The sequence below is a fragment of the Coniosporium apollinis genome, assembly GCF_000281105.1.
Source record: "Coniosporium apollinis CBS 100218 chromosome Unknown supercont1.15, whole genome shotgun sequence".
NCBI lineage: Eukaryota > Fungi > Ascomycota > Dothideomycetes > Coniosporium > Coniosporium apollinis.
Window position 1 is genome coordinate 174,733 of NW_006913277.1, and position 27,491 is coordinate 202,223.

At 52.9% G+C, this 27,491-nt stretch overlaps 9 protein-coding genes across 9 annotated transcripts; 5 read left to right on the forward strand and 4 right to left on the reverse strand.

Annotated features, from left to right (window-relative positions):
* Positions 1–1,095: 1,095 nt before the first annotated feature.
* On the reverse strand, positions 1,096–3,276 carry W97_03624 (uncharacterized protein; the record flags this gene model as incomplete). The annotated part of the gene is made up of 9 exons (XM_007781520.1): positions 1,096–1,313; positions 1,370–1,801; positions 1,868–1,904; positions 1,970–2,236; positions 2,290–2,408; positions 2,519–2,573; positions 2,630–2,676; positions 2,741–2,949; positions 3,089–3,276. The coding sequence occupies 9 exons, from the start codon at positions 3,274–3,276 to the stop codon at positions 1,096–1,098; spliced, it is 1,572 nt and encodes a 523-aa protein (XP_007779710.1).
* A 713-nt stretch (positions 3,277–3,989) lies between these two features.
* Positions 3,990–4,937, forward strand: W97_03625 (uncharacterized protein; the record flags this gene model as incomplete). Its single annotated transcript, XM_007781521.1, has 2 exons — positions 3,990–4,553; positions 4,623–4,937. 2 exons carry the CDS (start codon positions 3,990–3,992, stop codon positions 4,935–4,937), a joined length of 879 nt encoding a protein of 292 aa, XP_007779711.1.
* Positions 4,938–6,038: 1,101 nt separating this feature from the next.
* On the reverse strand, positions 6,039–8,005 carry W97_03626 (uncharacterized protein; the record flags this gene model as incomplete). Its single annotated transcript, XM_007781522.1, has 5 exons — positions 6,039–6,113; positions 6,178–7,098; positions 7,159–7,735; positions 7,817–7,893; positions 7,961–8,005. 5 exons carry the CDS (start codon positions 8,003–8,005, stop codon positions 6,039–6,041), a joined length of 1,695 nt encoding a protein of 564 aa, XP_007779712.1.
* Positions 8,006–8,283: 278 nt separating this feature from the next.
* On the reverse strand, positions 8,284–10,880 carry W97_03627 (uncharacterized protein; the record flags this gene model as incomplete). Its single annotated transcript, XM_007781523.1, has 8 exons — positions 8,284–8,458; positions 8,513–8,571; positions 8,648–8,730; positions 8,813–9,196; positions 9,255–9,374; positions 9,435–9,687; positions 9,786–10,778; positions 10,836–10,880. The coding sequence occupies 8 exons, from the start codon at positions 10,878–10,880 to the stop codon at positions 8,284–8,286; spliced, it is 2,112 nt and encodes a 703-aa protein (XP_007779713.1).
* Positions 10,881–14,071: 3,191 nt separating this feature from the next.
* W97_03628 (transketolase) lies at positions 14,072–16,513 on the forward strand (the record flags this gene model as incomplete). The annotated part of the gene is made up of 5 exons (XM_007781524.1): positions 14,072–14,265; positions 14,324–14,433; positions 14,486–15,486; positions 15,544–15,705; positions 15,764–16,513. The coding sequence occupies 5 exons, from the start codon at positions 14,072–14,074 to the stop codon at positions 16,511–16,513; spliced, it is 2,217 nt and encodes a 738-aa protein (XP_007779714.1).
* A 557-nt stretch (positions 16,514–17,070) lies between these two features.
* On the forward strand, positions 17,071–20,005 carry W97_03629 (uncharacterized protein; the record flags this gene model as incomplete). The annotated part of the gene is made up of 3 exons (XM_007781525.1): positions 17,071–17,118; positions 17,225–18,584; positions 18,711–20,005. 3 exons carry the CDS (start codon positions 17,071–17,073, stop codon positions 20,003–20,005), a joined length of 2,703 nt encoding a protein of 900 aa, XP_007779715.1.
* Positions 20,006–20,605: 600 nt separating this feature from the next.
* On the forward strand, positions 20,606–21,760 carry W97_03630 (uncharacterized protein; the record flags this gene model as incomplete). Its single annotated transcript, XM_007781526.1, has 3 exons — positions 20,606–20,651; positions 20,708–21,402; positions 21,458–21,760. The coding sequence occupies 3 exons, from the start codon at positions 20,606–20,608 to the stop codon at positions 21,758–21,760; spliced, it is 1,044 nt and encodes a 347-aa protein (XP_007779716.1).
* Positions 21,761–21,905: 145 nt separating this feature from the next.
* Positions 21,906–22,393, reverse strand: W97_03631 (uncharacterized protein; the record flags this gene model as incomplete). Its single annotated transcript, XM_007781527.1, has 3 exons — positions 21,906–21,994; positions 22,046–22,169; positions 22,229–22,393. The coding sequence occupies 3 exons, from the start codon at positions 22,391–22,393 to the stop codon at positions 21,906–21,908; spliced, it is 378 nt and encodes a 125-aa protein (XP_007779717.1).
* Positions 22,394–23,057: 664 nt separating this feature from the next.
* Positions 23,058–27,325, forward strand: W97_03632 (phospholipid-translocating ATPase; the record flags this gene model as incomplete). The annotated part of the gene is made up of 4 exons (XM_007781528.1): positions 23,058–25,987; positions 26,047–26,937; positions 27,003–27,083; positions 27,154–27,325. 4 exons carry the CDS (start codon positions 23,058–23,060, stop codon positions 27,323–27,325), a joined length of 4,074 nt encoding a protein of 1,357 aa, XP_007779718.1.
* Positions 27,326–27,491: the final 166 nt, after the last annotated feature.

Sequence of the window (27,491 nt, forward strand, 5' to 3'; positions counted from 1 at the left end):
CGAGTGAATATGGATTTCCACGGGTATCAGCGTGGGGAAAGCTCCCCTTATGAAGAGGGCGAGGCCCTGGATGTGCCATTCTGCTGTTGCTACCGGCACGATACGAAGTCTACTTAGTCCCAATCTTGTATGGCCCGGATTCCAAAACTTGACCAGTGGGAGTGACGGTTTCGCGAACTGCCCATCGTGAGGACGGTGAGGTGCCTAGAAATAGAACGCCAAGCGGGGTAACATCCCGTAGTTCCTGTCACGCGAGTGACAGAAATCGCCGGACTCGCCAACCGCCGGACTTCCCATTCATTCCTAAATTCCCAAAGTCAATCAAACTCACCACGTTCCTAAAGGACTTTACCTCAGCCGTTCCACCTCTAGTTGGAGCTTGAACACACTCATAAGGTAGCATACTATGAGGGATTGCTTCTACCCGTGACCTTCCCTCAGCTGACTGAAGACCTATCTGTTTTCGAGTCCGGCGATTTCTGTCACCCGCGTGCCTGTTTGTGCCTCGTGATAAATGAAGTCCTATCAGCGGATCGGAGAGCTAATCCGCTAGCTTGGCACACCGGGCTTCTAGAATGCATACTATTCACTAGGAAAAGCCATGAGAGAGTTGAGGTAACCAGTGACGAGAAGGGGAACAAGGTATTTACTCCACGCGGGAGCCTAGTCTCGGATCTACGCAAACAAAGAGATACGACACTTGTTACCAGTGGCTCTTCCTGGGACGATTCTGGACAAACAACACAGTCTCTCATCTTAAGCGAGTGGTTTCCATACCTGAGACGTGGTGTACTCCGCCGACTCAGCTTTCAAGGTCAAAGCCACCTTACCAGTCTGCAAATCCATCAACCATGACGATGATTGATCGTCAGCGGCTCACACAAGAAAGCGTATTAATGTTTCAGTGTGAGAGATAAAATATGCACTTAGTCAAGCAGCCGCCCTTCTCCGCTCTACCGTTCGGCCTTGACTTGAGTTAAATATGTACACGAAGTATCGGCTCCAAAGGAAATTGGACTGAAAGCATCCGCACAAATCATCGTTCAAATCGTATGGTAGACGAGCTGCTTCCAAGGTTCAATCAGCCTACTAGTCTTACTCGACATGCCGCACGCCATATTCATTCGACTTCTCTCCGTACATTTCCCTAGACTCAGGTGATTCGTTCCTAAGCGTAGCAACAGCCGGGACGGCAAAAGAGCCTTGTCGTTCGCCCATGCTTGGTTGCCAGTGCAGGAGAACCTTCCCACCAGTGAAAAGCAGATCGACTTGCTCGAGTGAGAGGTTGGCTGTCTCCGGATAGAAGAAATAAACTGGAAGGAAAAGTCAGCAATCGCATAGGCTTTGTCTTCCGGGAAGAGTGACTCACTGAGGGGAAGGAAGAGTGCATTCAAAACCGCAAAATATATGTAAGTTCGCCATTGGATGCTGTTGATGGATATCGGTGTAATCTCAACAACAAGGAAGGTGAAAATCCAGTTCGAAGCCGTGGCGAGTGCGGCGGATTTGGTCCTGATGGCGAGCGGAGCGTACTCGGCCGGCAGGAGCCAAGGGATGGCTAACAAACCGATCGCGAAGAAAAAGTTGAAGAGGAAGAGCATTACAATGGCGACAATACCGGCCGACTTGCTACCATTAGCGACGGTTCCAGCAAGTACAGCCATACACACTGCTTGGCCAGCAGCGGCGAAGAGCATCAACTTCCGTCGACCGAACCGATCAAGGCACCAGATTGGGATGAGCGAGGACAAGAAGTAGGCGATACCATTGAAGCCTGCGAGTAGCATGGCTGTGTTGTGGGCTGAAAGCAAATTGAGTTAGCCCTGGCCGGAATGGGTTTTAGCTTTGTGAGGGAGAATAGACTTACGAATGCCAACACTCAGCTCCATAATTACGGGCGCGTACTGTATCTTGCTGTCAGTGTTGCGTTTGGTGGAAGATAGTGGCTGTCCCTAACGGATTCACGTACATAGGTGATAAGATTTATGCCGGAGAGCTGCTGCATAAACTGTCCGCCGACACCCAGGAGTGTTCTCCGGCGAAACTTTTGTGCACCGCTCTTGAATATCGCTTTGAATGTGGCGCCCCCAGCAGCTCTTTGTTCCTCCTCAAATGCGTGCTCAATTTCATGCATTTCGGCGTTGATGATTGGGTGGTTCTCGCTGACAGAATGTGCGTCCTTCTGCAGCCTCCATAGAATCGTGCGAGCTTCACTCGGTCGACCGTGAGCGATAAGCTGTATCAGTTTAGTGCTGGAAGTTGCTGAATGTACAACCGGAACAGGCTTACCCAGCGGGGTGACTCCGGAAGAAAGACTATCAAGGCGATTGTAAGAAGGGCGAAGAAAATTTGAAAGGCTATCGGGAACCTGAACTGTGCTTCATTGTTTACATAGCTCATGCCGTAGTCTGCAGATGAGTACGCGTTAGCACAAATCGACAAGTATGACTCCCCCTTGGCTTCGTGTAGAAGTAGCTTGAGCATGCCAACAGCGTGAATACCCTTCATTGCCACTTACCAGTCCAGTACGAGATCATGACACCAGCGACTGTAATGGCCAGCTCAATTGAAAGCTAAAACGCGATACACTGTGAGCTTTGGTCTAGACTCTGCGGCTGGCGTTACATACCCCTCTTCCCCGAGAACTGGGTTTCATAAGCTCAGAGTGCCATACAGCTAGAAGTCGTCAGCCATTGTGGTTCATTATCCGTACGCTCTGCGATCTCCATCATAGACTCACGAATGGTAGCAGTGTTCAGGCCATTCCCTAGTCCGGCAACAATTCGCCCAACAATCATCTGGGGAATACCATAGGCGGCAGTCTGAATCGCGGCCCCTACAACAAGAATTGCACAACCGATCATGATGGTCCAGCGCCGGCCAAGGCGTTCGCCGAATGCGAATGCAAGGATTGCACCAAAAAAGCATCCGATTTCGTATATGGCAACGCTACACCATAAGTGAGCTACGAGGAACGCTAAACTCTTCGCTGGCGGTTCTGTCATAATCACCGGCCGCTCAGGGTGATAGTACGCGTGTGTTTACGACAGATGGCCACCAAGGAGATCGGGATGGTACTGAGACTTACACTGTTCCTTGTAAAGACGAGCTGCCTCCAGCCCCTGGAGTCGTGTCTATCTCAGGGAACTGTTTTGTGAAAGCTGATCCAGTCAATAATCCTGACATAACTCCTTGGTCGTATCCGAACAGCAAGAAACCGGAGCCAGCAGCGGCGGTTATCGCCCAGTCGAGGGCCTTGCCAGTGAGTGAAGACATCTTGACTTGGATGAAGTGGAGAGGAAAGACCTTGAAAACAGGCAAGTGACGTTCTTCAGAGATGTCTAGGATGGAGTTGAAAGCAAGGGAACGTTGACTCCTTTAATAGTTCTGGAGCTGGACAGGATGAAGTACTTCCCGTTGTGGCATGATTGGATCGGATGCACTCTTCAGGTCTCCAGCTTCTCCATGTCCTTCTCCTGCAACGTGGCGTGCATCAGACCAGGCATCGGGCGGGCAAGGTTGTCGCATGCTTCGCAGTTGTGTCCTTGCTCCCCCAAAATGGATTGTCCAGAAGCCTCCGAAGTGCTTGGACAGATTGGCACAGGACAGCAGTGGCGGGGCGAAGCGCTTGAGATTTCCTGTCTTGGATGATTTGGCGCTCGACCCGCCAGCTACCCCTAAAGCGCCGTGCGCTTACGATGCCGGATGTGGCCTCGCCGAAGTCCGGAAACTCTTCAACATACGTACAGCGATATACCGTACTCAGGCCATCGTGAAGACGGCACTGTCGGCTTCTAACCTTTCTTCGTAAGCCGATACTCTTTGCTGCCAGGTATCATTCGTTCTCGGAAGACGACTAGCTGGAACAGCCATGACTTGTACAAATGCCTTGGAACGAAGACCAGTTACGCAGCAACCTGTTTCTGAGAATCGTTATCTGTTGCCATACTGCTTGACACTGCGCATTTTTATCAAAGTATACTGTTGAGATGGTTCCCTCGATCGTTTCCGATACCACCCTGGCGGCGGACGTGCCGGAATCGCAGCAAACACCAGCAAATGCGCCTACGAACCTATTGTTCTCCTTGAGTCAAAGGACCGTCGTTATCACTGGTGCTGGACGTGGTTTGGGTATCACACTCGCTGTCGCTGTACTCGAAGCTGGCGGTGACGCCGTCTGCCTCGATATACTGCCTGCACCAAGCGAGGCCGAATGGAATGTTATCACCAAGATTCAGAAGGCGTCGAACTCACAAGCCCGGTATTATCAGTGCGACATTACTAAGGAGGATGCTGTCACCCAGACTTTGTCGGAAGCAGCGAGCGAAGCAGCGAACCGGGGGAAGCCCATACGTGGTCTGATCTCTTGCGCTGGTGTACAGCAAATGATCGATGCCATTGATTATCCTCTCAATGGCTTCAGGAGAATACTTGAAGTCAACGTAGCGGGAAGTTTCTTGGTTGCCAGAGAGACTGCTCGCTTGATGAGAGACCAGGGAATTCAGGGAAGCATCGTGTTCATCGCGTCAATGTCTGGACAGATAGCGAACAGAGTGAGTTATCTAAGGAACAATTCAGCCATTGGTCAAACACAGGAGGCCCAACTAACAACGTATAAACAGGGCATTCATTGCTCGGCGTATAACACATCCAAAGCCGCCGTACAACAGATGACACGGTCACTGGCCGTTGAATGGGGCGAGTACGGCATTAGGGTCAACTCTCTCTCACCAGGCTACATCCGCACAGCTATGACCGATCAGCTGCTGGAGGAAAAACCAGAACTCGACAAGCTATGGATGGCTGGTGCGCTGCTTGGACGGTTAGGGGCGCCGGAGGACTTCAAGGCCCCTGCGATCTTTTTGCTTGCGGATGGCAGCAGTTTCATGACCGGCGCGGATTTGAGGGTTGATGGTGGCCACTGTGCTTCAGCGTAATTTTGTTTGATGTCGAGGTGTAGATCTGGTGGCATGATAATAGATGTATAGAATCGGTAGACAATAGACCCATGGCTTGTTCTGAACATTCAGCGCACAGCATATTCAGTGATCTCTATTCCGGGAACGACTATCTATGTGTCCGGCGCCAGGCGCGAAGAAGCGAGTCCCTCACGAAAAGATTTTGAGAAGAAACTCCCGCCGACGCAGAGGACGATGGAGCGGGTACGAGGAAAGCGAGGAAGGCGAAATGAGGATTACCATTTCCTAGAATCAAGTCACGTATGCATATAGAACGCTGTAAATCACTGTAGCTATGGATAGCGCCGAGTTGCTTAATGCGGAGCGGCACCTAGGTAACGGAAATTGCCGGACTCTAGAAAAACAGATGGGTCTTCAGTCAGCTTATGGTGATCATGAATAGGCCTGATCCTTCATAACATGCTGCCATATAAACATGTGCAAGCTATAACTAGAGGTAGGATAGCTAGAGTATAGGTCTTCAGTCAGCTTAGGGAGGTTATAACTAGGCGCAATCCCTTATGGTATGCTGCCATATAAACATATGTAAGCTATACCTAGAGCTAGGACAGCTAGAGTAAAGATCTTTAGAGACGTAATAATTCTAGCAGATTTTAGTGATTTACGAGTGAGTTATTGTAAGTCCGGTAGTTTACGAGTCCGGCGATTTCTGTCACTCGCGTGAGCGGCAAGCAAGTCTGTCTTCACTCCGCGACGAACAACACAACTCGAGGCTGAAGCACTTTGCATAATACACTTCTTCAGGCATGTGTAAACGGGCGCCTGTAGCCATAGGAACAAGAAGGGTCGAGGCAGCGCCTCCATCCAGTGGCGTTGAGTGGTTCATATGGAATAAGAAGACAGTCTTGTTAAGCCCGCGGCCCAACGCTTGACTTCCTCGGGCGTCTCTTGGAATGATGCAGGCATGATTGCCTTCAGAAAACTTTTCATTAAGCGAGCAGTCTGATAAGAGCTCACAATAATCAAGTGATAGAGTGTATCACGGGATGAAACGCACGGAAAGGGTAACGACTGACTGATTCAGGTCAATCGATGGAGAGTTCTGGATTACAAGGTCGTTTATTTGGTTTTGAGATCAAACCAGTCTATTTCAGGATTGTACACAAACTCCTTGTAGTCGGCTCCATAAGGTTTCTGTGATTTGAAATTAGTCCATATCCTCAAAGCCAACACCCACAGGGAAACGGAAGCTACTAACCGGCTCCAGCATATATAGGGTACCCAGCGGAACATGGAGGTCCGTGATCTCCTCGCTCTTCAGGCCTCTGCAATACGCCAGCAATATCCTCGTTACGGATTGCGGTCCAATGAGTAGAACGTGGTCATGAACGCGTTCCAGCTCCAGGATGACAGACTTCAACCGGTTCGTCACGTCGAGATATCCCTCTCCGCGCTTGCCTGGATACCGATATCGCAACTTGTCCCTCTGTCGCTGCTCGTACTCATCGGCATAGAGCTCCTTGATTTGGTCGTGTGTCAGGCCTTCCAACATCCCCGCGTTGAGATCATCCAACATGCGCATATGATCGACTTCGTAGCGATCCTGGTCGAAGAATTGCGCTGTCTGAATGCTCCGTTGCATCATGGAAGTCCAGACAAAAAACCGCTTCCTATGGCTTTCTTCGTAGGTTAGGCCATTACATTTTGCTGAACCAGCAAGTTCGTTGCCATCACCGAGAGCACATTGACCGGAGAGTGATCCATACTGTTGTCGCCGAGTCCACGCGTCACGTTCGTGGTCAATGAATCTTGACAGTGCTCTTGAATATTTGACGCCGTACGGACTGAGTCCAGAGTCACCACCAACTTTACCGGCAATGTTGTCCATGGATTCGCCGTGTCGCGTAAGCCAGACTTGGCGAGGTGCGAGGTTAAAGTGTTGGAGATAGTTGACCACTTGTGTTGCCAGAAATCCGTTAACCTTGTGCGTGACGAACTTACGTCCAACGTCAACCATCTGACAAAATGAGAGACCGTTGCGTTCTTCGTAATCTCCGATCGGTGCGTACTTCTTCTCGTACATTGCGACCCGCTCCTTGAAGTCTTTCAACGCGGCAACCGGATCTTGACCAATGTAATCAGGCCCTGATAACTTTAGTAACATGTTCTTTTCCAGCAGCTGGAGAAACGCATCAGTACTGTAGAAAGACCGAGCTTCGAGGGTGAGGCATGAACATACGGTTTCGTCGAAACATTGACTTTCTAGGAACAACACACCCAGTTCAGGTCCCGCTCTTTCTTTGACTCTTTCCACTATCAGTCTCCTCCGGTCGAGCGTACTATTTGTTGCATCGAAGAGCCCGATTGAGCCGCCTCCCTCGAGCAAATAATCAAGAAGATCGTCCAGCGTTGACAGAGCGACTCGCTCCCGCAATCTCCCCGCTTCAGCATTGGCAGGATCGAAGAAGCTGGCAGAGTGTTCAGGCTCATCCAAGACCGTGCCGGCGCCATTCGTAGGCTTGAAATACTGTTTCGATACCGTAGGTTTAAGCGGTCGCCCTGCTACGGTTCGACGTCGCTCTCCAACATTGAAGATTCTTGTCTCGTACTGAAGCCAAGTCAGGTAGCGGCACAGCTTCTTCGTGACATAGCTCTTGCCCCGTGCTGGTAAGCCAACCATGACTATGACAAGTTTCGAGTCCATTCCCATTCTCTTCGCGAAGTGTCCGGGAGGTGATTCAGTTCCATGACCACGTAGCTGTTGTTTCTCGATCTTGAGAAGGGCAGTCTTTACTATGGGTTGGTCGAATAAGGTGCTAACAACCATCAGCTTCGAGCAGGGCCGTGACTGTTTAGATGGTGGAGGGCGCCCAACCTATACAAGACTTTCCCCTCACTTTGACGGCACGTCCCTGTGCTTCCTCTGAAAGGCTGGAGATTTTGTTGATGCATCTGTAAAAGACATGCGGATGATCTGCTCGAGTCGGAGTCGCAAGATGCCAGCATTGTATGTTATCGCGTAATTGCGAAGAGTAAGATACCGCCTTGGCCTGATTCAGGAAGAGGACTTGCACGTTGGTTGCCATATTGACGGTTTAAGACCTCTCTCAGGATGCCTCTCTGCTCTTTCCGAGGTCTGTCAGTCACGCCGTGAACTTCCCAGTGACACAGCCATGGTACTTTCTCTGGTGACATCCAAGCACGCCCAAGCGTGAGACCCCAATGTCGCAGATGATCAACCCTGTTGGATTCAAGATGGAGGCGCCTGTGATTGCCGAATTCGGATTGCAGCCAAGGCGCTACCGCGTAGTCGGGATTCTACAAAAGGCAATCCGATGAGCGCCCTTGCCGATGCTTCTGGGGCTCATCCGTCCATGTCTCCCCAGTACTCTTTGAGGTCTTCCGCACGCCATGATGTTGCCCATCCTGTTTCTGCTTCGATGCGCGCCAGGATCTCGAGGATCTTTCTGTGTTCGGACGGGTGTGACATGACTTTTCCAGCAATCCAAAGTGGCTGGAGGGCATTGATCCAAGGCCCGCTGCACCGGTTTAGTCAAAATTCCAGGCTTCAGGTCTCCGAGACGAGCGCTTACTGGTTGAAGTTTGAGGCGGAGATACCGCAGATCTGGCGAGCATGCCACAAGATAGATTTCTATTCAGTTGTTAGCACATTAATCGCAAGTCTGCCAGGCATCACCTGCTCCGCTTGAACAGGGGTGAGGACTTACATGGTTTTTGCTCAATCGAACGTCCTTCGGCTTTGCTTGAAGCATTAGAAGCGCAGATGTGTGGTAGAGCTGGTTACCGTTGACTGAAGAGGCATCAGTGTTTTGATTGTCGGGTCTGCAAGGCACAGCCTGGCGACGTCGTGCGAAATCGGAAGGAGAACGTACTTGCTGGCAGGTTTCCGTACAAAACTATCGGAAACGGGTTCCAGTGATCGTCAACCGCGGCGGGTTGTGTCATTAAAGGTTTCATCTCCTCTGGTCGGCTCGTATACCAGTCCTGCAGAAGCTCATATAAAGCCCGCCATCGAGCGGAGTATGAGCCCGTTCGCTCTGAGTTATTCTCACCTTGCTCAGCGGATGAGCCACTTTGACCTGAGATTACATTGAGAACGCTTGCGCAGAGGAATACTGCGTAGTTGGCGTAACTGTCAAACCCTTTGGATTCCATCTTGAACCGCGTTACAGCCGTAGACATCGGCCCGCTTGGCAGGAACCAGCGATTCGTCGGAATTTTTGTGAAAGTGTCTGAGAGGAAGCCTCCCCATACATCTGGCTCGTCCTCATCAGCATCCACACCTTCCGATACATGGCAACGGATTCCACATACCCATTCTCGCGAAGCACCAGAATAGTGCTTGTCTCATGCCGCCAACAACACCATTGACGCCTGCCGCCTCCAGGAGCATTGCAGAACCATCAAGGTGACGTTTCCAGTCTTTTGGTGAAGCTTCAGGCTGATTAGCGGGTCGATGGCGGACAAGGGGAAGCATTAGTAGGATATACGAACAGCTCATCATCTCGAGGACACACAAGAGCACGCAAGAAGCGATAACAGCGGTGTCCATGGACGCAAGATCCCGTACTATAAGCTGAATAGCTTCTTGGTAGAGACCAAGGCTCTCGGTATACGGTTTATTCGGGTCTCTCCTCTCCATTTGGCGCGCTGAGAGAGCCAAGATTGAGTAGCGGAGATGACTAGCTGTTTTCGCCATCATCGGCAACGTATGCTGAAAATGACGCTGGTTGTCAAACATATCAAGCTGAAAGGAGCGTTAGCTCTTACCGTGGTAGGTCATGAAAGATCATGAGGTTGATTGACAGCCTCCTTCCGCAATAGAGGTATCCGTGTCATACGTACCCATACGGCGACTTCGTCAAGATAATTTTGCCAAAGTTCCAGCTCCCTCCTTACAGTCATCCTAGTGCCCTTCGGGGAGACATTTGACATTTCAGAGCATTGCATGGGCCCAGCTTCCCGGTCTCTATCTGAGAGCGGGGGAGAACTCTGCCGGGTCGGCGAAGTCTCTCGAGCAGGGGGGTTTGGAGTTCCTTGCCGCGTGAATCCCGTGTTCCTGGCGGTTTCCAAGATGTGGCTGTGAAGAAGCCCGTGTAACTCTTGATATACGGGATCGGGATAGTACATAGCGTAAACGTCAGGCGAATCGATCATGATTTGATCAATAGGTAAAGAGGCTTGTATACGAGCGTCGCCGGCATGTGAGACCCATGGATGAGTCCCGTCCTGATTTGCTGTGGACGGCAGCGGGCCTGCGTTTGTCGGGTACGACGTCAGATAATCCAGTGCTTCCAATCCCGCAGCAGTAAACCCAGAATGGCACTGGTCTCCGTGAATGCTGTTGTGGTCCAGTGAGAGTCTCGAGGCGGGCGTTGAGGTCAACTCAGGATAGGCCCCCACCGCATCTGCATTTGAGAACACTGAGCCTCCATCTTGCGCCTGAACTGCGGAGCGGCTCGCGTCAGCTTCGCTGGGACCGTAAAAGTTGGAACCGCCCTCTTTGCTCGATGACCTACCCAGGGCACCGTCCACTTCACTTGTTAAGAGGGCACTAGGTATGCGAGAGTGAGGTGGTGAAAGCTGGACATAACCTTCTGGTGCTACAAATTCCACTTGGTCAAGTCCTCTTGATCCGGGATGCCGTTGGCTCGAGGGCTCCATCCTGACAGCAGCGGACTCGGCATGCGGCGAGAAGATCTGACTGGAGTCAGAATCCGATGTATCTCTATTGACAGCCTTGTGAGTTTTGTTCCAGGTCCATCCATGTGGTTGATTCGAGGCAGAAGTCGTCTCTGTTGCCCCACACTTGTCGGAATTGAACGTCACATCAACGATCTGCTCATATCAGCTCGCGGACAGAGCGCAAACAGCCACGGTAGAGTTGCCACTCACTTGTAGGTTGTGCCGATGCCGGTGTTCCGTCTGCGATTGTCTCATGGATGGATGTTCCGAATCAAGGCCACTCACTCGAAACGTGATGCCAGCGGTTTCCCATTCACACTTCTCGCTCCTTGAGTGGCATTTAGAGCACGTTGGCTTCCTCTCATCACCTTGATTGACCCAGACGTCAGCAGAGCCTCAACAGGTAACGGAATATCTACATTTCTTTCGCCGACGCCGACAATTCAGGCAGCCCGTCCGACCCCTAGTCTTCTTCGTGATTGCATGGCCGCGGCCTGCCAATGATGGCAGTTGATTGAGAGGTCGTGGCGCTTCACGCCCTGAGAGATTCGCCATGTTGATCACCGAGCATGGTCAGCTTGGTGGATAGGCACCGAGGAGTGCCGGGCGAACGCCTCTACATTCCACTCGTATATGTTCCGCCTCTTGGTGGTTCCCGAAACTCGCCAGCATTGTTACGGGATGAAAGGAGATCACGGGGCTTGCCGTGAGGCTACGGAGAAATCACCAACACCGGAACCTTCATCTCAGCACAACCAAGATACAACGACTTAATCTCAGACCAGAATTCTCTAAGTATCGCGAGTCCATCATAGTGTCATTGTCAAATCGTACCAAGAATCCCGTGAACATACAGTTCCTCCATTACCAAGGGCCGCCCGAAGAGACCGTCGTTATATCTTTGCTCCAGCTTGTTTAATACTGGATTCACTGTCAAATTGGACTCATGATCTTGTCAATGGTAGAGCAGCTAGACAATTCCACGTGATGAAGAGCAAAAGGTGCTCAGCAATCTAGCTCTTTGATGCACCGATCACCTGAGGTGGCTTTGATCAATGGGCTGTGGGCTTGGCCTATCCACCATCAGGGCCGCGAGTAGCTATCCATGCGGCAACGGGCTTTTCAGATGGTACTTTCACTGTGATACCAGCTTCGAATGAGGCTACTTGGCTGTAGAAAAATACCAGCCACGCGCTTTCTACGAATCGTAACATGCTATGGTATCCGCGGACAGCGCCCACAAGCAGACAGCTCTATCAGCCGGCTCTTAATTGACTCTTATGTGAGTAATTTCTTGATCTTTTGGCTACCATACCTACTCTCGCCGCCGGAAGAGTTAGATCACATTAAAAGCGAAGAGTGGATCATGTCACCAAGTATACTTCATCGACATGGCATCTTGTGATAGCAGTTGCACATTGACAGCTTCCACGCATCCTAGCTGCATCGTGGGAAACCAGGCTAACAAGAACCTATCGAGACCTGAGACGAGTAAGGTCGCATCATGGCCAGAGAGTGCATCGTAGGAGTCCACCGCTCGAAGCCCATACTGGTGCTTCACAAGTCCCTAGACGCTGACAAGGTGTCTACTCCCATTTCTTGGCTTTGTCCTTGTCCCACCCGTCGTCCTCCGCAATACTAGTCCACTACATCTTCCAATAAGACTGGCCCACCCGGAAACGGTTCCGCTCCTCATTATCTTCCTCAGTCAGCTCAGCTGCTGTGTTTCTCGGAACTAACTCTCCTATAAGAGCTCGGGAGTTGTCCGATGGCAGCTTCGGTGGTGCCTAGGGCAGAGAGGCTGGCGAGCGCATTGACAGTATCGGCACCTGGGGAAGGTAGTCAGCACAGCGCATCTTGGAAGTACTGAACAGACATATGAATGGGACTAGGCGCCCTACACAGAAGAAGCTTGGGTGGATGACTTCAGATCTCTACTGGTAGTTGCTTCAGTCGTCATCAAGACTTCAGAGAAGGGCTGCTCTACCTTCCAAGACGGCTCAGTGGTCTCCTGCGGGATGACTTCTCCATCTCCCTTAGCTTCTCCCTCTTTTTGCCCTTTGACCTCGGTCATATTATCAAGTAGGTCCTAAGCTATCTCCCCCTTCTCTTGAACAACATGATCTGGTGGAAGATTTCTAGCTTTGAGAATTCCCTCCATCTTAGTGATGACTTTGAGAGCTTTATGGGATATGGTCCATGGAGTGTCGCCTGGGAGCCTTTCTTGTCGACAACAGAAATGCAATTAGACAGCCGGCTCTATGTAGCTTAGAAGTTAGATAGGAAACGATCTTCGAGCATAGAGCGGAGAAGAGATCTCATACTCTTTTGATCGTCGCGCTTGCAAGCTTTGTGAACGGCTTCGTAGAGTACTTTGCCAGTTCGCCTGGTAGAGACGGTCGACATTGCTCTGCTGATCCATGGTCTGAACCCTTTGGCTCTGTCCTGGCTTTGCTGATAGCCGGTAGCTTGGAAAGGTCCCCAAAGGCAGTGTTAAGGATTTAGGCCCAGGGCACAAGAGCGGTGAGCTCTTTACAAAGTAGAATCGCTGCACCTGCAGATTTGAAGGTTGCAAGGCGGATAACACTGCCAGATCACTGATCTATGCACAAATTTTTGGTGCATTAACCTACACGTTTCACTTCGCCCAAAGTGAATTTTTTTAATTACTTATCTGTCTCAGGCAACCTGGGGTTCATACTGTATAGCCCCCTGGCTTAACTAACGCTAGTCGTCAGTACTTACGGCTCGGAAAAGGCCCACGCTTGGAAGACTGCAGATATCTGGGCTGCGGTTTCAACACTACGATCTCAGTTGGCTTAAGATTGAACACCCCAGGCACCCTTCGTTTCCTTCGTCTCAATCTGGGTGTGTTAGAAGTATGCGCCGGGGAAACCCGATAGCTTGGTATAGCTGGATAGGCTCCATGTCCTATGCCTGTACCCGCTGTGTCATGTCAACTCGTTATCATATTCTGACAACATCGGGTGTTTCTTCGAGACGGGGGCCTCATGTCCCGGGGGTGACGACCGTACGGAGCACGACTCGACTAACAGCCGGAGCCTGCAGTTACCAAAAACGTGCAAACCGCAGTCTACCCTGTGTTGATCCGGATGGCTTGTGAAGCTGCGGACAGCCTCCGCGACGCGGAGAGGGCGCCAAATCCCCACAGTACTAAAAGGGAAACCTGAGGCGCCGCTGCGGGTTACCTATTCGGGCGTTTCCAACCGACATCGCCGCCTTCTGCATCACCAGCAAGACCCGGTGCGCAACCGGTGATCCACAACAAACGGGCAAGAACAAGCCTAAGTCGCGGACCTGGCTGTTGGCCACCTTCAGAATGGAGGAATATATAGCAATACGGTCCAGTCAGACAGTGTACCCTTCGTTCATCAACTGTTCTTCTGATTTCACCGATCCTCCTGATCTCATATCACGTTTTCAACATGCCTCCATCTCTGCAATCGTACGAGGAAGTCTCCTCATCACTTCCTATGAAAGTTGTGCCTAAGAAAAATGGGGTGGTCAACGGTGCAAGCAGTCTTCGATTAGAAGAGTCAGAGAAGCATGATCTGGTCCTGCGAGTGTTCCGGTGTTTTATTGCGGATTTGTGTGAACAATTCAAGGGCGGACATCCTGGGTATTATTTCCCCTTCATATACTATAATCACGCATGGAAATATGCTTACAAGCTGTAGGGGTGCGATGGGCATGGCTGGCATCGGGATAGCTTTGTGGAAATACGCAATGAAATACTCGCCCAGCAATCCCAACTACTTCAATCGGGACAGATTCGTGCTCAGCAATGGTTGGTCTTTCTTCCCTGTAGATGTAAAGGTTGTGGCTGATCGTTGCGTCAGGACACACCTGTCTCTTCCAGTATACCTTTATGCATCTGGTTGGATACAGTAATATGACCCTCGATCAACTCCGTTCTTACCATTCGAAACGGACGGATTCAATTTGCCCCGGTCACCCAGAGATCGAAATTGACGGTATCGAGGTTACGACCGGTCCACTTGGACAGGGCGTGGCCAATGCCGTTGGCCTAGCTATGGCTGAGAAGCACCTTGCAGCAACGTACAACAGGCCTAATTATCCGGTCGTCGACAACATGATCTTCTGCATGATCGGCGACGCCTGCCTTCAAGAGGGGGTCGCCTTAGAAGCGATCAGCTTAGCCGGACACTGGCGCTTAGATAATCTGGTAATTGTATACGACAACAACCAGGTAACCTGTGACGGCTCGGTCGATCTGGCATGCAACGAGGACGTCAACGCCAAGATGCGAGCCTGTGGATGGAACGTAATAGACGTCTTTAATGGCTCCAACAATATCAGCGGCGTAACGCAAGCCCTAGTCACCGCCCGCGCAAGCGACAAACCGACCTTTATCAACGTCCGCACAGTCATCGGCTTTGGAAGCAAGCTCGCCGGGGACGCAAAGACGCATGGCGCTGCCTTTGGCCCTGAGGATGTTGCGAACATCAAACGAACCTTCGGCATGGATGTGGACAAGCACTTCTATATCCCGGATGATGTCTATGACTTCTTCCACGAGGCTCGATCGCGCGGCCAAGACTACGAGTGGGAATGGAACGCATTGGTCGATGCGTACTCTCAAGAGTACCCCGAGCTATCAGCGGAGTTCAAGTCGAGGGTCGCGGGTCAGATGCCGCAGGATTGGATGAAGTATATTCCAGCAAAAGACAGTTTTCCGACTACGCCTACTGCGTCCCGAAAGTCGGCTGGACTGGTTTGCAACCCCCTGGCGCAAAACCTTAACAATATCATGGTTGGGACTGCGGACCTGACACCCTCAGTAAACATGGTGTGGAAAAACAAGAAGGACTTTCAGCACGTAAGTTCCTGCAGTGACTAGCTCCTCTAGCCCAACCACGTCGCTGACATTTCTTAGCCTGACTTGAAAACGGCGTGCGGTATCAACGGAGACTACAGCGGCAGGTACATCCACTGGGGTATAAGAGAACATGCCATGGCATCAATCTCCAATGGACTCGCTGCGTACAACAAAGGCACGATTTTACCCGTGACCTCGACCTTTTTCATGTTCTATATTGTATGCCACTCAAACCCACACACTTCGAGAGAACTGTTACTAACACTGCCGCTTTTAGTACGCCGCCGCCGGCGTCCGCATGGGCGCCCTCCAAGGCCTCCAATGCATCCACGTCGCAACCCACGACTCGATAGGCACTGGCGAAGACGGTCCAACTCACCAACCCGTCGAGCTCGCCGCGCTTTACCGCGCTATGCCCAACATGCTCTATATCCGGCCCTGCGACTCCGAAGAAACAGCCGGTGCATTCATCGCCGCACTCAACGCCAAGAACACACCTTCCATTATCTCCCTCTCCCGCCAGAACCTCGAGCAGTACCCCGCCCACTCATCGCGTGAGGGTGTCCGGAAGGGCGCTTACGTGTTGATGGAGCAGGAAGACGCAGACGTGACGCTCATTGGTGTTGGCGCGGAAATGTGCTTTGCAGTTTCTACGAAGGAAGTCCTTGAGAAGGAGTACGGGATCAAAGCCCGCGTTGTCAGCTTCCCTTGCCAGCGCCTCTTCGAAGCTCAGCCGCGCGAGTACAAGCGCGAGGTGCTGCAGTACGGTAAAGGCCGACCTATTGTGGTTATCGAGGCGTATGCTGTTAACGGCTGGGAGAGGTATGCGGATGCTGGTTTCGCGATGAGCTCGTTTGGGCACTCGCTGCCTGGCGCGAAATGCTATGATCATTTCGGGTTCTCAGGCACGAAGATCGCACCCAAGGTCAAGGCGCTGGTGGATGAGGTCAGGAAGGAGGGGATCGAGAGTTTAAGGGGTGATTTCCGGGATCTGAATGGGGCTTTGGGATTTAAAACGGAGCATTGATGAGGGACTATGATGAGCGAGGAGAACATTTAGCAATGGAGTTGGAGGCGTATAGATGTTGCAGTATGTTTTGGGTTCACGTCTTGTAGAAGGATCTTTAGACGCATCGGATTTTGGTATAATATCTATTGCTAGGGTCTGCCTTCGCCTAGGTAGGTAGTCTTGGGTGTCATTGTAAAACCTGGCAAGCTACAAGCACTGGGCACAAGTACATAGAAAAACAAGCGACGAGACGACAGAGATGTCCAGCAGATCAAGCTGAGAGAGCGGGAGCCTTTTCTAATAATGATAAGGTGATGTTCACATTCACAGACTGAACAGACTACGACCAGGCCTCGAGAGCAAAGAAAGACGAGGTTCCGTTCATCCTTCGTCGGGGCCTGCAAGATGTCGCCGCCGCATCTCGCCTCTAGTTCAGCTGAGGCGGAGGTCAAGACAACGCACCAATCGCCAAGCTGAGGCGCATCTCACCGCTGGCAGCGAGCCTTGCCCTCCAACTTTGTTAGAGTGAATCGAATAGGTATACCATTCTCAAGAAGCATCGCGGACTGGTCACGATGGCCGAGGGGCAGCCGAGCGGTTTGGAGAAGGAGCTGACCTGCTCGGTAAGTTTGTGTTCCATGACAAGCTCCCCAGAGCTTCGTGAGCCTCGAGTTTCGAGTACTGTACTCGAGGAACACTATGATTAGGCGGCAAGGCTGATATGTGCAGATATGTACAGATGTCCTCTATCAACCGCTCACGCTCCTCGATTGTCTCCACACCTTCTGCGGCGCCTGTCTGAAAGAATGGTTCACGTTCCAAGGTACCAGCACCGCCAGTTCTACGAACTTACAGCCGTATACCTGCCCATCATGCCGAGCTACGGTCCGCTCGACCCGGCCGAACGCCACTGTCACCACCCTCCTTGACATGTTCCTCCAGGCGAACCCTAGCCGTGGGAAAACAGAGCAAGAGAAAGAAGCAATGAGGAAGCAGTATAAGCCTGGAGACGATGTAGTTCCGAAGATTACAATGAGAGGCGCCCCTGCGGACACCGAAGACCAGAGGCTCATGGAGCAGATCAGGCAGCTAAGCTTGCAAGAGGTGGGTGTCGGTGGCAGCAATCTTGTAGAGTCCAGGCCTGGTAGAGATACGGAGCGCAGCCGGGAGACTGGCAGAGGCCCCAGAGATCATCATCGGGCGTACGATGCAAACCGAAGAAGCCCAGGTGGGACGTACCTCAATTACAGACCGGCAGAAGGAGGTAGACGGCCGCATCCCTCACAGAGAGCGGCTTCGTCTAGGCAAGTAGGACATCAGTCTAGCCTACGTTCACTTCTCAGCGCTTCGGAGCTGGATTCTACGGAGATGGAAGAGGAGATCATGCGCCAGATACTGGAGGAAGGACTGCTGGATGGCATAGACCTCGACAACATCGATGTATCGCAAGAGGATGAAATTAGCGAGAGGATCGCTCAAGCATACCGGAGACGGCAAAGGCAGCAAGAGCGGGAAAGGGAGCGAGAGAGGGAACGCAGGAGGCAGTCCCAAGAACACGGCAATAGTAGCAATCAGCGTGCCCCGCAAAGATTGCCAGACGCAGAGCAACAACGCAGGCGCCCACATGCGCATTCGGAGAGCGGTAACGCTCAGCAAACACAGACAGCTCGACCTCCGGTCTCTAGACCTCATCTGTTCGAGGATGCAAACGCAAGTCGACGCCACGAGCGACGATCATCAAGTCAGGGCAGCGGACGCTCCGCGCGAAGCCACAATCCGAGACAGCTCGTGATCGACTCCTCCAGGCCCGCCGCCCACTCAACGACTGATTTGTTAGAACGTCCACCGAGCTCGCGAGGCAGCGCCGAAAGACAGCGGAGACTATCTCCGCATGACCGTAGAACTACTGACCCAGAGACTCGCCGCGCCAGAGACCAATGGCGCAGCGACGCCCTCGGTGGGAATGGGCGATCTAACCCGAATTCTCCACGAGGAGCAGCTTTCGCTCCGCAACCCACCGAAAGCCCAACATCAACTGTCCCGCCAGGTTCAGAAGCTACTGTGGTTGTGCCTCCGCACGCAGCTGATGGTCCTCCAACTCCTACTGGCCAAGCGCTGCGGCCCGCCAACCGCACTCCTCCATCTGTTATTAATCCTTCCGCAATCGAACTTCCTGTGACTGAGATACGGCCCGATTCCTCCTCCGCCAACGCAGCTCCTCCGCGTCCAGCACTGTATCCCGAACCATCGATATCGTGTGATCGTTGCGAGAAGCCACATATCGAATACGAGGCCCACTACAACTGCCACAGATGCAGGGAAGGCAACTTCAACCTCTGTATGCGCTGCTACCGCTTAGGCAAAGGATGCCTCCACTGGTATGGATTTGGCAATTCAGCATGGGCAAGATATGAACGACAAGCCCCTCCTGGTGGTTACCCACCAGGCCATGAGCAGCCACACATCCTGACCGGTCATCGATATTCGCAACCTAGTAGAGGTTTAGTTGGCTCAGAAAATGCTGGAGAACCGTTCATGTCAGACGAAGACCCATCCAAACGCCTCCAGGCTGGCGTCTTTTGCGATATCTGTCACGCCTTCGCCAATTCCTGCTACTGGAAGTGCGACTCCTGCAACGAGGGCGCCTGGGGCTTCTGCAACGCCTGCGTAAACCAAGGCCGACACTGCACGCACCCACTCCTCCCCATCGCCCAGAAAGCCGCCACCACAGTCTCCAACACCGCCAACACCCAGGACGTCCCCCACTCCAGTCAGACTTCCAACCCGCCGCAAACAACCCCTAAATCCGCCTCCATCACCCGCGGCCCCGGCCTAATCACCTACGCAAACACCCTCTTCAAGCCCCTAACCTTCACCACCAACTGCGACATTTGCCACTACCCGATCCCGCCGTCCCACACGCGCTTCCACTGTCCACGCTGCAACGACGGCGACTACGACATCTGCGTATCCTGCTACCAGGGCCTGGTTCTTAAGGGTCGCATAAGCGCCGAGAACGGGCCGAGCGGGTGGCGCCGCTGCCAGCGCGGACATAGAATGCTGGTCGTGGGCTTCGAGGAACGGGGGGACGGCCAGAGACGCGTCGTTGTGCGGGAGTTGGTGGGGGGACTGGCGCTGAAGGATGAAGATGGAGGCGACAGTCAGGCGGTGGTGGGGCAGGGGAGTAATGCTGATGCGAGGGCCACGCCGAATTGGAGCTGGAGAGATCCGGATGGGGCGGTAAGGAAGGCGAGGGCGGGGGGTGGTAGGGAGACGGCGCTGGTGGGCGCGATGGGGATGCCGCAGGCGAGGTTTCCGCCGGATGGGGGTTTTGGGCTTAGGGTGCAGGCGCTGTGGGGGTATTTCCCGGCGGAGGGCGTGGAAGATGAGTTGATGTTCCCGAAAGGCGCGGAGATTAGGGAAGGCCAGGATATCAATGGGGATTGGTTTTGGGGTGCGTATGCGGGGAGGACGGGGCTGTTTCCTGGGAACTACGGGAGGGTGGTATAGGGAGCCTGGTCACTGACCTGTGATGTCTGGACGCTTGGAGAACCTTTTTGTATATGGAGAATGTTTTGGCCATCTGGATGACAGTACGGTAGCACCACTGGAGAATTTGGAACTCTGGATCGAATAGTTTGATGTATTAGGTACAGAACTAGGGACTGTATACTACACTCTCCCTGTCCACCAGACAGCTTTTCATCTGAGGTACATCACGACACGTACAAGAAATGCTTTCTGTCGCCATGCTTTACCATTCAACCAGAATGACCCAAAGCCCTTTGAAGAGATTTCCGCAGGATCTATCTAACCGTACACCTAGTTTGGTGAGAGGGTACCGCTAGCGAAAAAGACTGCATGAATTGCTCTAGGCACAGCTAAATGACCAACGTCCTCATTGTGGTGAGGCACTGGAGATAAGGATTAGTGCCATGAGATGGAAAGAAAGCAGAATTGCTCCAGCCAAAAAGTTCTCCAGACCGCGATGTCTTGGCGTCGAGTTCAGCCGGGATTCAGCCATTCGGGAGTGCATCTAGCGGACTTTTTGAAGCTCTCCGGCGGCCATCTATCACAGGAGAGTACGACGGTCATTGACCTTGACATTCGATGAACGCCGGCCAGAAGAGCGCGAGGCAATTAGCCTCAAGGTCGAGTATGTCAATTTTCATCTCCATCCCAGACAAGCCCCTGCTAATCACTACCCTCCAGGCTGGCGACCCCAAGACCCTATCTGCCTCTCCTGCCGCATCTCCCGCCGACGCCATGCCTCCTCCGCGGCCGCCGCAGCAGTCGAGCAGCCCGCTCCCCTCCAAACCATTCCACCCGCAACCTCCACCTCCTCGCCCCCCCAAGCCTACGCCCTGAAAGCAGGCGTAGTACTCTGCCGGCCGCCGCAAATAACGCGGGATCTCCAGCCGTTCGAGAAAGCATTCTTCCTCTACCAGCGCCGCCTCAACGAACGCCTCGCGCTGCCCTTCACGCGCTACTTCTACTTCAAGAAGGACACCCCCGCCGACATCGAGTGGAAGCGGAAGGCCAAGACGCGCTTAACGGCGGCTAGGGATATCGGTGTCTATCATGCGTATGGGAAGGAAGGGTGGAATGACGAGGTGCTGGTGGGCGCGAAGGAGAGCGAGCCGGAATGGCAAGTTGAGGCGCTGCTGAAGGATATGGAGGTCCCGGCTGCGGGGGAGGCGAGTGCGGGCGCGCAGGCGGGCGCGATGGTTGAGAAGAGGGAGGAGGTTGAGAGGCCGATGAGTAGGGTCACGGAGGCGGATAGGAGGGGGGATGTTAAGAGTTTAGATAGGCTGTTGCAGAGGTCGTTATATTTGGTGGTGAAGAATGGGGAAGGGAGGTGGACTTTTCCTTGTGATAGGTTGATTGGGAGAGAAGGGCTGCATCTGGTAGGTCATCTGGATATGGCTGGTTAATGAGGAAGTCGCTGATTGTTATCCACAGGCCGCCGAAAGGATACTCGTTCAGGCTGGTGGAGTGAACATGAATACCTGGGTGGTGGGGAATGCGCCCATAGGATACTTCCATGCCGACTTTCCCAAGGGGATAATGAATGAGGAGAAGAATGTGGAAGAGGTGGGGGAGAAGGTGTTCTTCATGAAGGCTCGCATCATGGCTGGTCAGGCGAATCTGGAGCAGAACAAGTTTGGTTTGCAGGACTTCAAGTGGCTAGCCAAGGAAGAGTTGGAAAAGACGGTTACTGCGAGGTACTGGAGTGCTATACGGAACATGTTGGCTGACAGGTAGAGGTCGACTTTGTACAAGAAGGTCATGATGTATTCTATAGTGTACAAAAGGTCCTAAGCTTCTCATGTACGCCATGCGCCGGGTTCGTATGCATAGACTGGGTATCTGTTTGGCTCATTAAACGTGCTCTTGCAGCATTCATCTATTACTTGGCAGAAAAGCGCTGCCCTTGAACCACAGGCGCGCCCTTCGTGCTCGAGCTCTTCGTTAAGCTCTTGCCACACATTTCGCAAGCTTTGTACCCGTTAGCTAACATATCCAAGCCTCGCTGTTAGGCAGACTTACAGTTCTCCTTGTAAGCACATCGATGACAGTACTTCTTCCCGCTGTCGACTTTCGTCTTGCACTTGTCGCAAGAGCTCGAGTACATGGCATACGGGTTCTTTGCGCTCTTACTCAGCAGTTTGCTCTACAGGATCACGCGTCAGCCTTATGTTTTGGGGGCCACGATGCAAAATCAGTCCATACCTTGCTGACACCCGTCTGACCCAGCGTCGCGGAGGGTTTGCTGCCACTCGTGCTAGCAGTCTTGTTACCGGCTGGAGAGCCATAGTACATCTCGTTCTTCTTCTTGACGGCGGGTGTGGCTAGCTGCGTCTGCTTTTGCAGCTGTTGGCATTTGCCGCAGACCATGATGGTCGTGCTGTGAGTAGGGCTGAAGTATTTGGTACAGCCGTAGATGATGTATTTCCTCCCCTAGGAGGTTTCTCAGTTAGACAACGCCTCCAGAGCCAGTACAATAAATCGCAGAGTTTTAGTGGCTCTAAATCGTGATTGATGCTCAGGGTGCCCAGGTGAAGGCCACTTTGACGCGCCAGCTGAGATGAAGCGGCGCTTTGTCGCAGCGGACCGAGCGCCGACTCCCGGATTCCGCTTTGGCCTCACAGCTTTCAGGTCAGGGTCTCTGCAAAAGGACTGACAGCAGCCCCAAAACCCTCCGCAGCACGGCAGCACAGAGCCCCGCATTCAGGCCCTCCATATCTACCAGGCGGACGTGCCCACCGAATCCTACGCACTTTGAACGAATCTCAAAGCTCCACTAGCGCATCAGGTCCCTTAAGAATAGCTCGTATCCCAGAGCGCCGGGTAGCTGGAGGCTGTGCTGGGGACGCATGGACAAAAGACGCGACAGCTGACGAAGCGCATAACGAAGCACCCCCTGGCTGAGAAGAGCACCGTTGAGGGACTACTGAAGAGGAGGCCAACATCAAACATCAGAAAACAAGCTGGATGACTTTGGAGGAGCTACCGCCGCACTTGACTGAGCATTTGCACGCATTCGAAGACCCTGACCGGAATGGCAGGCAGGCCCCCCGGAGGCCATTCTACCTCGAACAACGATGACCTTCTCCTTGACCTCGATGACAATGGCTCAGGCCCCGTATATACCTCCGGACAGCGCGCGCCTGTCAACGACGACGACCTTCTGCGCCGGTACGACATAAAGGATTCAGACGCACCACAAGCGCGCCCATCTGTCAGCTACGATGACTTCGTGGGGGGCTCAAGTCAGTCGACGTCAGGTCTGCCTGGTGGACCCGGTGCGCCACCAGCGGGCGACTCACGGCCGCCGTTTCTCCAAACTGGGGGCAGAATGTATTCGCAGACGTCGGACCTACAAAACTACCGGAGGTACTCAGACTATGACGGCGCAATGGATGATGACCATTCGATGCAAGGCTACTACGCCGGAGGAGGGGCGGACGATGCGTCTACCGCCCCGGCCGTCATACGCGGACAGAGCAAGCCAGCCAACAGAAACAGCATACTGAGTCTGGGAGGCGGCATGTTGGGCAAGGCGAAAAATATGCTTGGAATGGGCCCCCAGTACTCTGAGATGGACCTCCCGCTGACGAAGACTGGCGCACAAGGCTCGCGGGCGGATAGCGGAGGGCTTGAAGAGCGGGCGAAGGCGCCACCTAAGAAGTTCGATGCTGGCAAATTCAAGTTCGGCTTTGGAAGAGGAGCACCGGATCCCTCTAAACTAGGGCCACGCATAATACACTTGAACAATCCCCCCGCGAACGCGTCCAACAAGTATGTCAACAATCATGTGTCGACTGCGAAATACAACGTTGCCAGCTTCCTCCCAAAATTCCTCTTTGAGCAGTTCTCCAGATACGCCAATCTTTTTTTCTTGTTCACCGCCATCTTACAGCAGATACCCAACATATCACCTACGAACCGATATACCACAATCGTTCCTCTAATCATCGTTTTGCTCGTCTCCGCCATCAAGGAGCTTGTTGAAGATTGGCGGCGGAAGACCCAAGACAAGTCACTCAACAACTCTAAGGCGCGTGTCTTGAAGGGCTCGAGCTTCCAGGATGTTCGATGGGTCAACGTCGCTGTAGGAGACATTGTCCGAGTGGAGTCAGAAGAACCATTCCCCGCAGATCTAGTCCTTCTAGCATCTTCAGAGCCAGAAGGGCTGTGCTATATCGAGACAGCGAATCTTGACGGAGAGACCAATCTCAAGATCAAGCAGGCGATACCGGAAACCGCGGACTTGGTCAGTCCGGCGGAGCTGAGCCGACTTGGTGGCAGGCTACGATCAGAGCAGCCCAACAGCAGTCTGTACACGTATGAGGCCACTCTCACTATTGCGGCCGGCGGAGGTGAAAAGGAGCTTCCGCTCCAGCCTGACCAGCTTCTGCTTCGTGGAGCTACGCTAAGGAACACGCCTTGGATACATGGAGTAGTCGTGTTCACAGGCCACGAAACGAAGCTGATGCGGAATGCGACCGCAACGCCAATCAAGAAGACTGCAGTTGAGAGAATGGTCAATTACCAGATCCTTATGCTTGGTGCAATCCTGATCTCACTCAGCTTGATCAGTTCGATCGGCGATGTCATTGTCAGAGCAACGGCAAGCTCGAAACTGGCATATCTTGAGTATGACGACTACAATGCAGCACGGCAGTTCTTCTCTGATATCTTCACCTATTGGGTCCTCTACTCGAATCTTGTCCCAATTTCACTTTTCGTCACTATCGAAATCGTCAAGTACTACCAAGCCTACCTGATTGACTCAGATCTCGACATCTACTACGACAAGACAGACACGCCGGCCAATTGCCGAACATCGTCCCTGGTCGAAGAGCTGGGACAGATCGAGTACATCTTTTCGGACAAGACCGGCACGTTGACATGCAACCAGATGGAGTTCAGGCAATGCTCGATCGGGGGCATTCAATACGCCGACGAGGTTCCGGAAGACCGACGGGCAACAATGCAGGATGGTGTCGAGATTGGTATCCATGACTTCAAGAGGCTCGCCGAGAACGGGAAGAATCACAGGACGAGCGACACGATACACCACTTCCTTGCTCTGCTAGCGACGTGCCACACCGTCATACCCGAGAAGAACGACGAAAAGCCGGGCTCAATTAAGTACCAGGCCGCCTCACCCGATGAAGGGGCCCTCGTAGAAGGAGCAGTCTTGCTTGGATACCGCTTCGTTGCGCGTAAGCCGCGGTTGGTGACCATCACCGTCGAAGGGCGGGAGTATGAGTACGAGTTGCTAGCTGTGTGCGAGTTCAACTCGACAAGGAAGCGAATGTCCACCATATTTCGCTGCCCGGACGGGAAGATCAGGTGTTACTGCAAAGGCGCCGACACTGTCATCCTAGAGCGGATGAGCAAGAACAACCCCATCGTAGAAGTCACATTACAGCACTTGGAAGAGTACGCCGCGGAAGGTCTGCGTACGCTTTGTCTTGCGATGCGCGAAGTCCCTGAGCACGAGTTTCAGGAGTGGTGGAAGGTCTTTAACACTGCGCAGACGACTGTCAGCGGGAATCGTGCCGAGGAGCTTGACAAAGCTGCTGAGATCATTGAGCATGACTTCACCTTACTTGGAGCTACGGCCATTGAAGACAAGCTGCAGGATGGTGTTCCAGATACCATACATACGCTACAGACAGCAGGTATCAAGATCTGGGTCTTGACAGGTGATCGGCAGGAGACGGCCATCAACATCGGCATGAGCTGCAAGTTGATCAGCGAGGATATGACACTACTGATGGTCAACGAGGAGAACGCAGAAGGCACGCGAGACAACTTATCCAAGAAGCTTAACGCTATACGAAGCCAATCGGCCGGCGGCATCGAGATGGAAACGCTGGCCCTTGTCATCGACGGCAAGTCCTTAACTTTCGCGCTGGAACGGGATATGGAGAAGATGTTCCTTGACCTAGCTGTAATGTGCAAAGCTGTGATCTGCTGGTATATACAACTCTCCCTCGTTCCACTGTCTTACCGCTCACACTAATCACCTTTCTCAGCCGAGTATCTCCTCTGCAAAAAGCGCTCGTCGTCAAACTAGTCAAACGCCACCTCAAAGCCATCCTCCTCGCCGTCGGCGACGGCGCAAACGACGTCTCCATGATCCAAGCCGCCCACGTCGGCGTCGGCATCTCCGGCGTCGAGGGTCTCCAAGCCGCTCGCTCCGCCGACGTCGCCATCGGCCAATTCCGCTACCTGCGCAAGCTGCTCCTCGTGCACGGCTCGTGGTCCTATCAGCGCGTCTCAAAAGTAATCCTCTACTCCTTCTATAAAAACATTGCGCTCTTCATGACGCAATTCTGGTTCTCGTTCCAAAACTCCTTTTCCGGACAGGTGATTTACGAGTCGTGGACGCTGAGTTTCTACAACGTATTTTTCACGGTGCTGCCGCCATTTGTGCTGGGTATCTTCGACCAGTTTGTCTCGGCACGCTTGCTGGATCGGTATCCGCAGCTGTACCAGCTCAGCCAGAAGGGCGTGTTTTTCAAGATGCATAGCTTTTTCTCGTGGATCGCGAATGGGTTTTATCACTCTCTGATCTTGTACTTCGTCTCTCAGGCTATCTGGCTGTGGGACCTGCCGCAGGGCGACGGCAAGGTCGCGGGACATTGGGTTTGGGGCACGGCGCTGTATACCGCTGCGCTGGCCACGGTGCTCGGCAAGGCAGCTCTCATCACGAATATCTGGACGAAATACACTGTCGCGGCGATTCCGGGCAGCATGATCATCTGGATGGTGTTCCTGCCGATCTATGCAATTGTGGCGCCGAAGACCGGGACCAGCACGGAGTATGTGGGCGTCATTGGGAGGCTGTTCACGAGTCCGGTATTCTGGCTCATGGGGCTAGTATTGCCGGTGCTGTGCTTGTTGAGGGATTTTGCGTGGAAGTAGTAAGTCTTACATTCACCCGTCTCCTGCAGTATCATTGGTTGTTCGTTTGGCTAATTCGGAGCAGTGCGAAACGCATGTACTACCCGCAAGCCTACCACCACATACAGGAGATCCAGAAGTACAACATCCAGGATTATCGGCCACGGTATGCATCTTCCCATCCCTTGCCTTCCCCATTTCCTTTGGAACAGGGCCCGCCACTAATGCCAGTACAGGATGGAACAATTCCAAAAAGCAATCCGCAAAGTGCGCCAAGTACAGCGCATGCGCAAGCAGCGCGGCTACGCCTTCTCCCAGACGGACGAGAGCCAGGCGCGTGTGCTGCAGGTGTACGACACCACGCGGGAGAGGGGGCGGTATGGCGAGATGGCGAGTTCGAGGACATGAGGGGCGTTTTGCTGTTTCTTCTTTCTTCCCTTTTGAGCTGCTGCTTTGGCCTGAAGGGGTTTTCCACATCGGCGCCAACCTAGGTCGGCCTTTGTCTCGCAAAAGTGAAAGTGAGACTAAGACTATAGGGAGCGGGATTAGGGCTTTGTTGTAAGCATGTACAGTT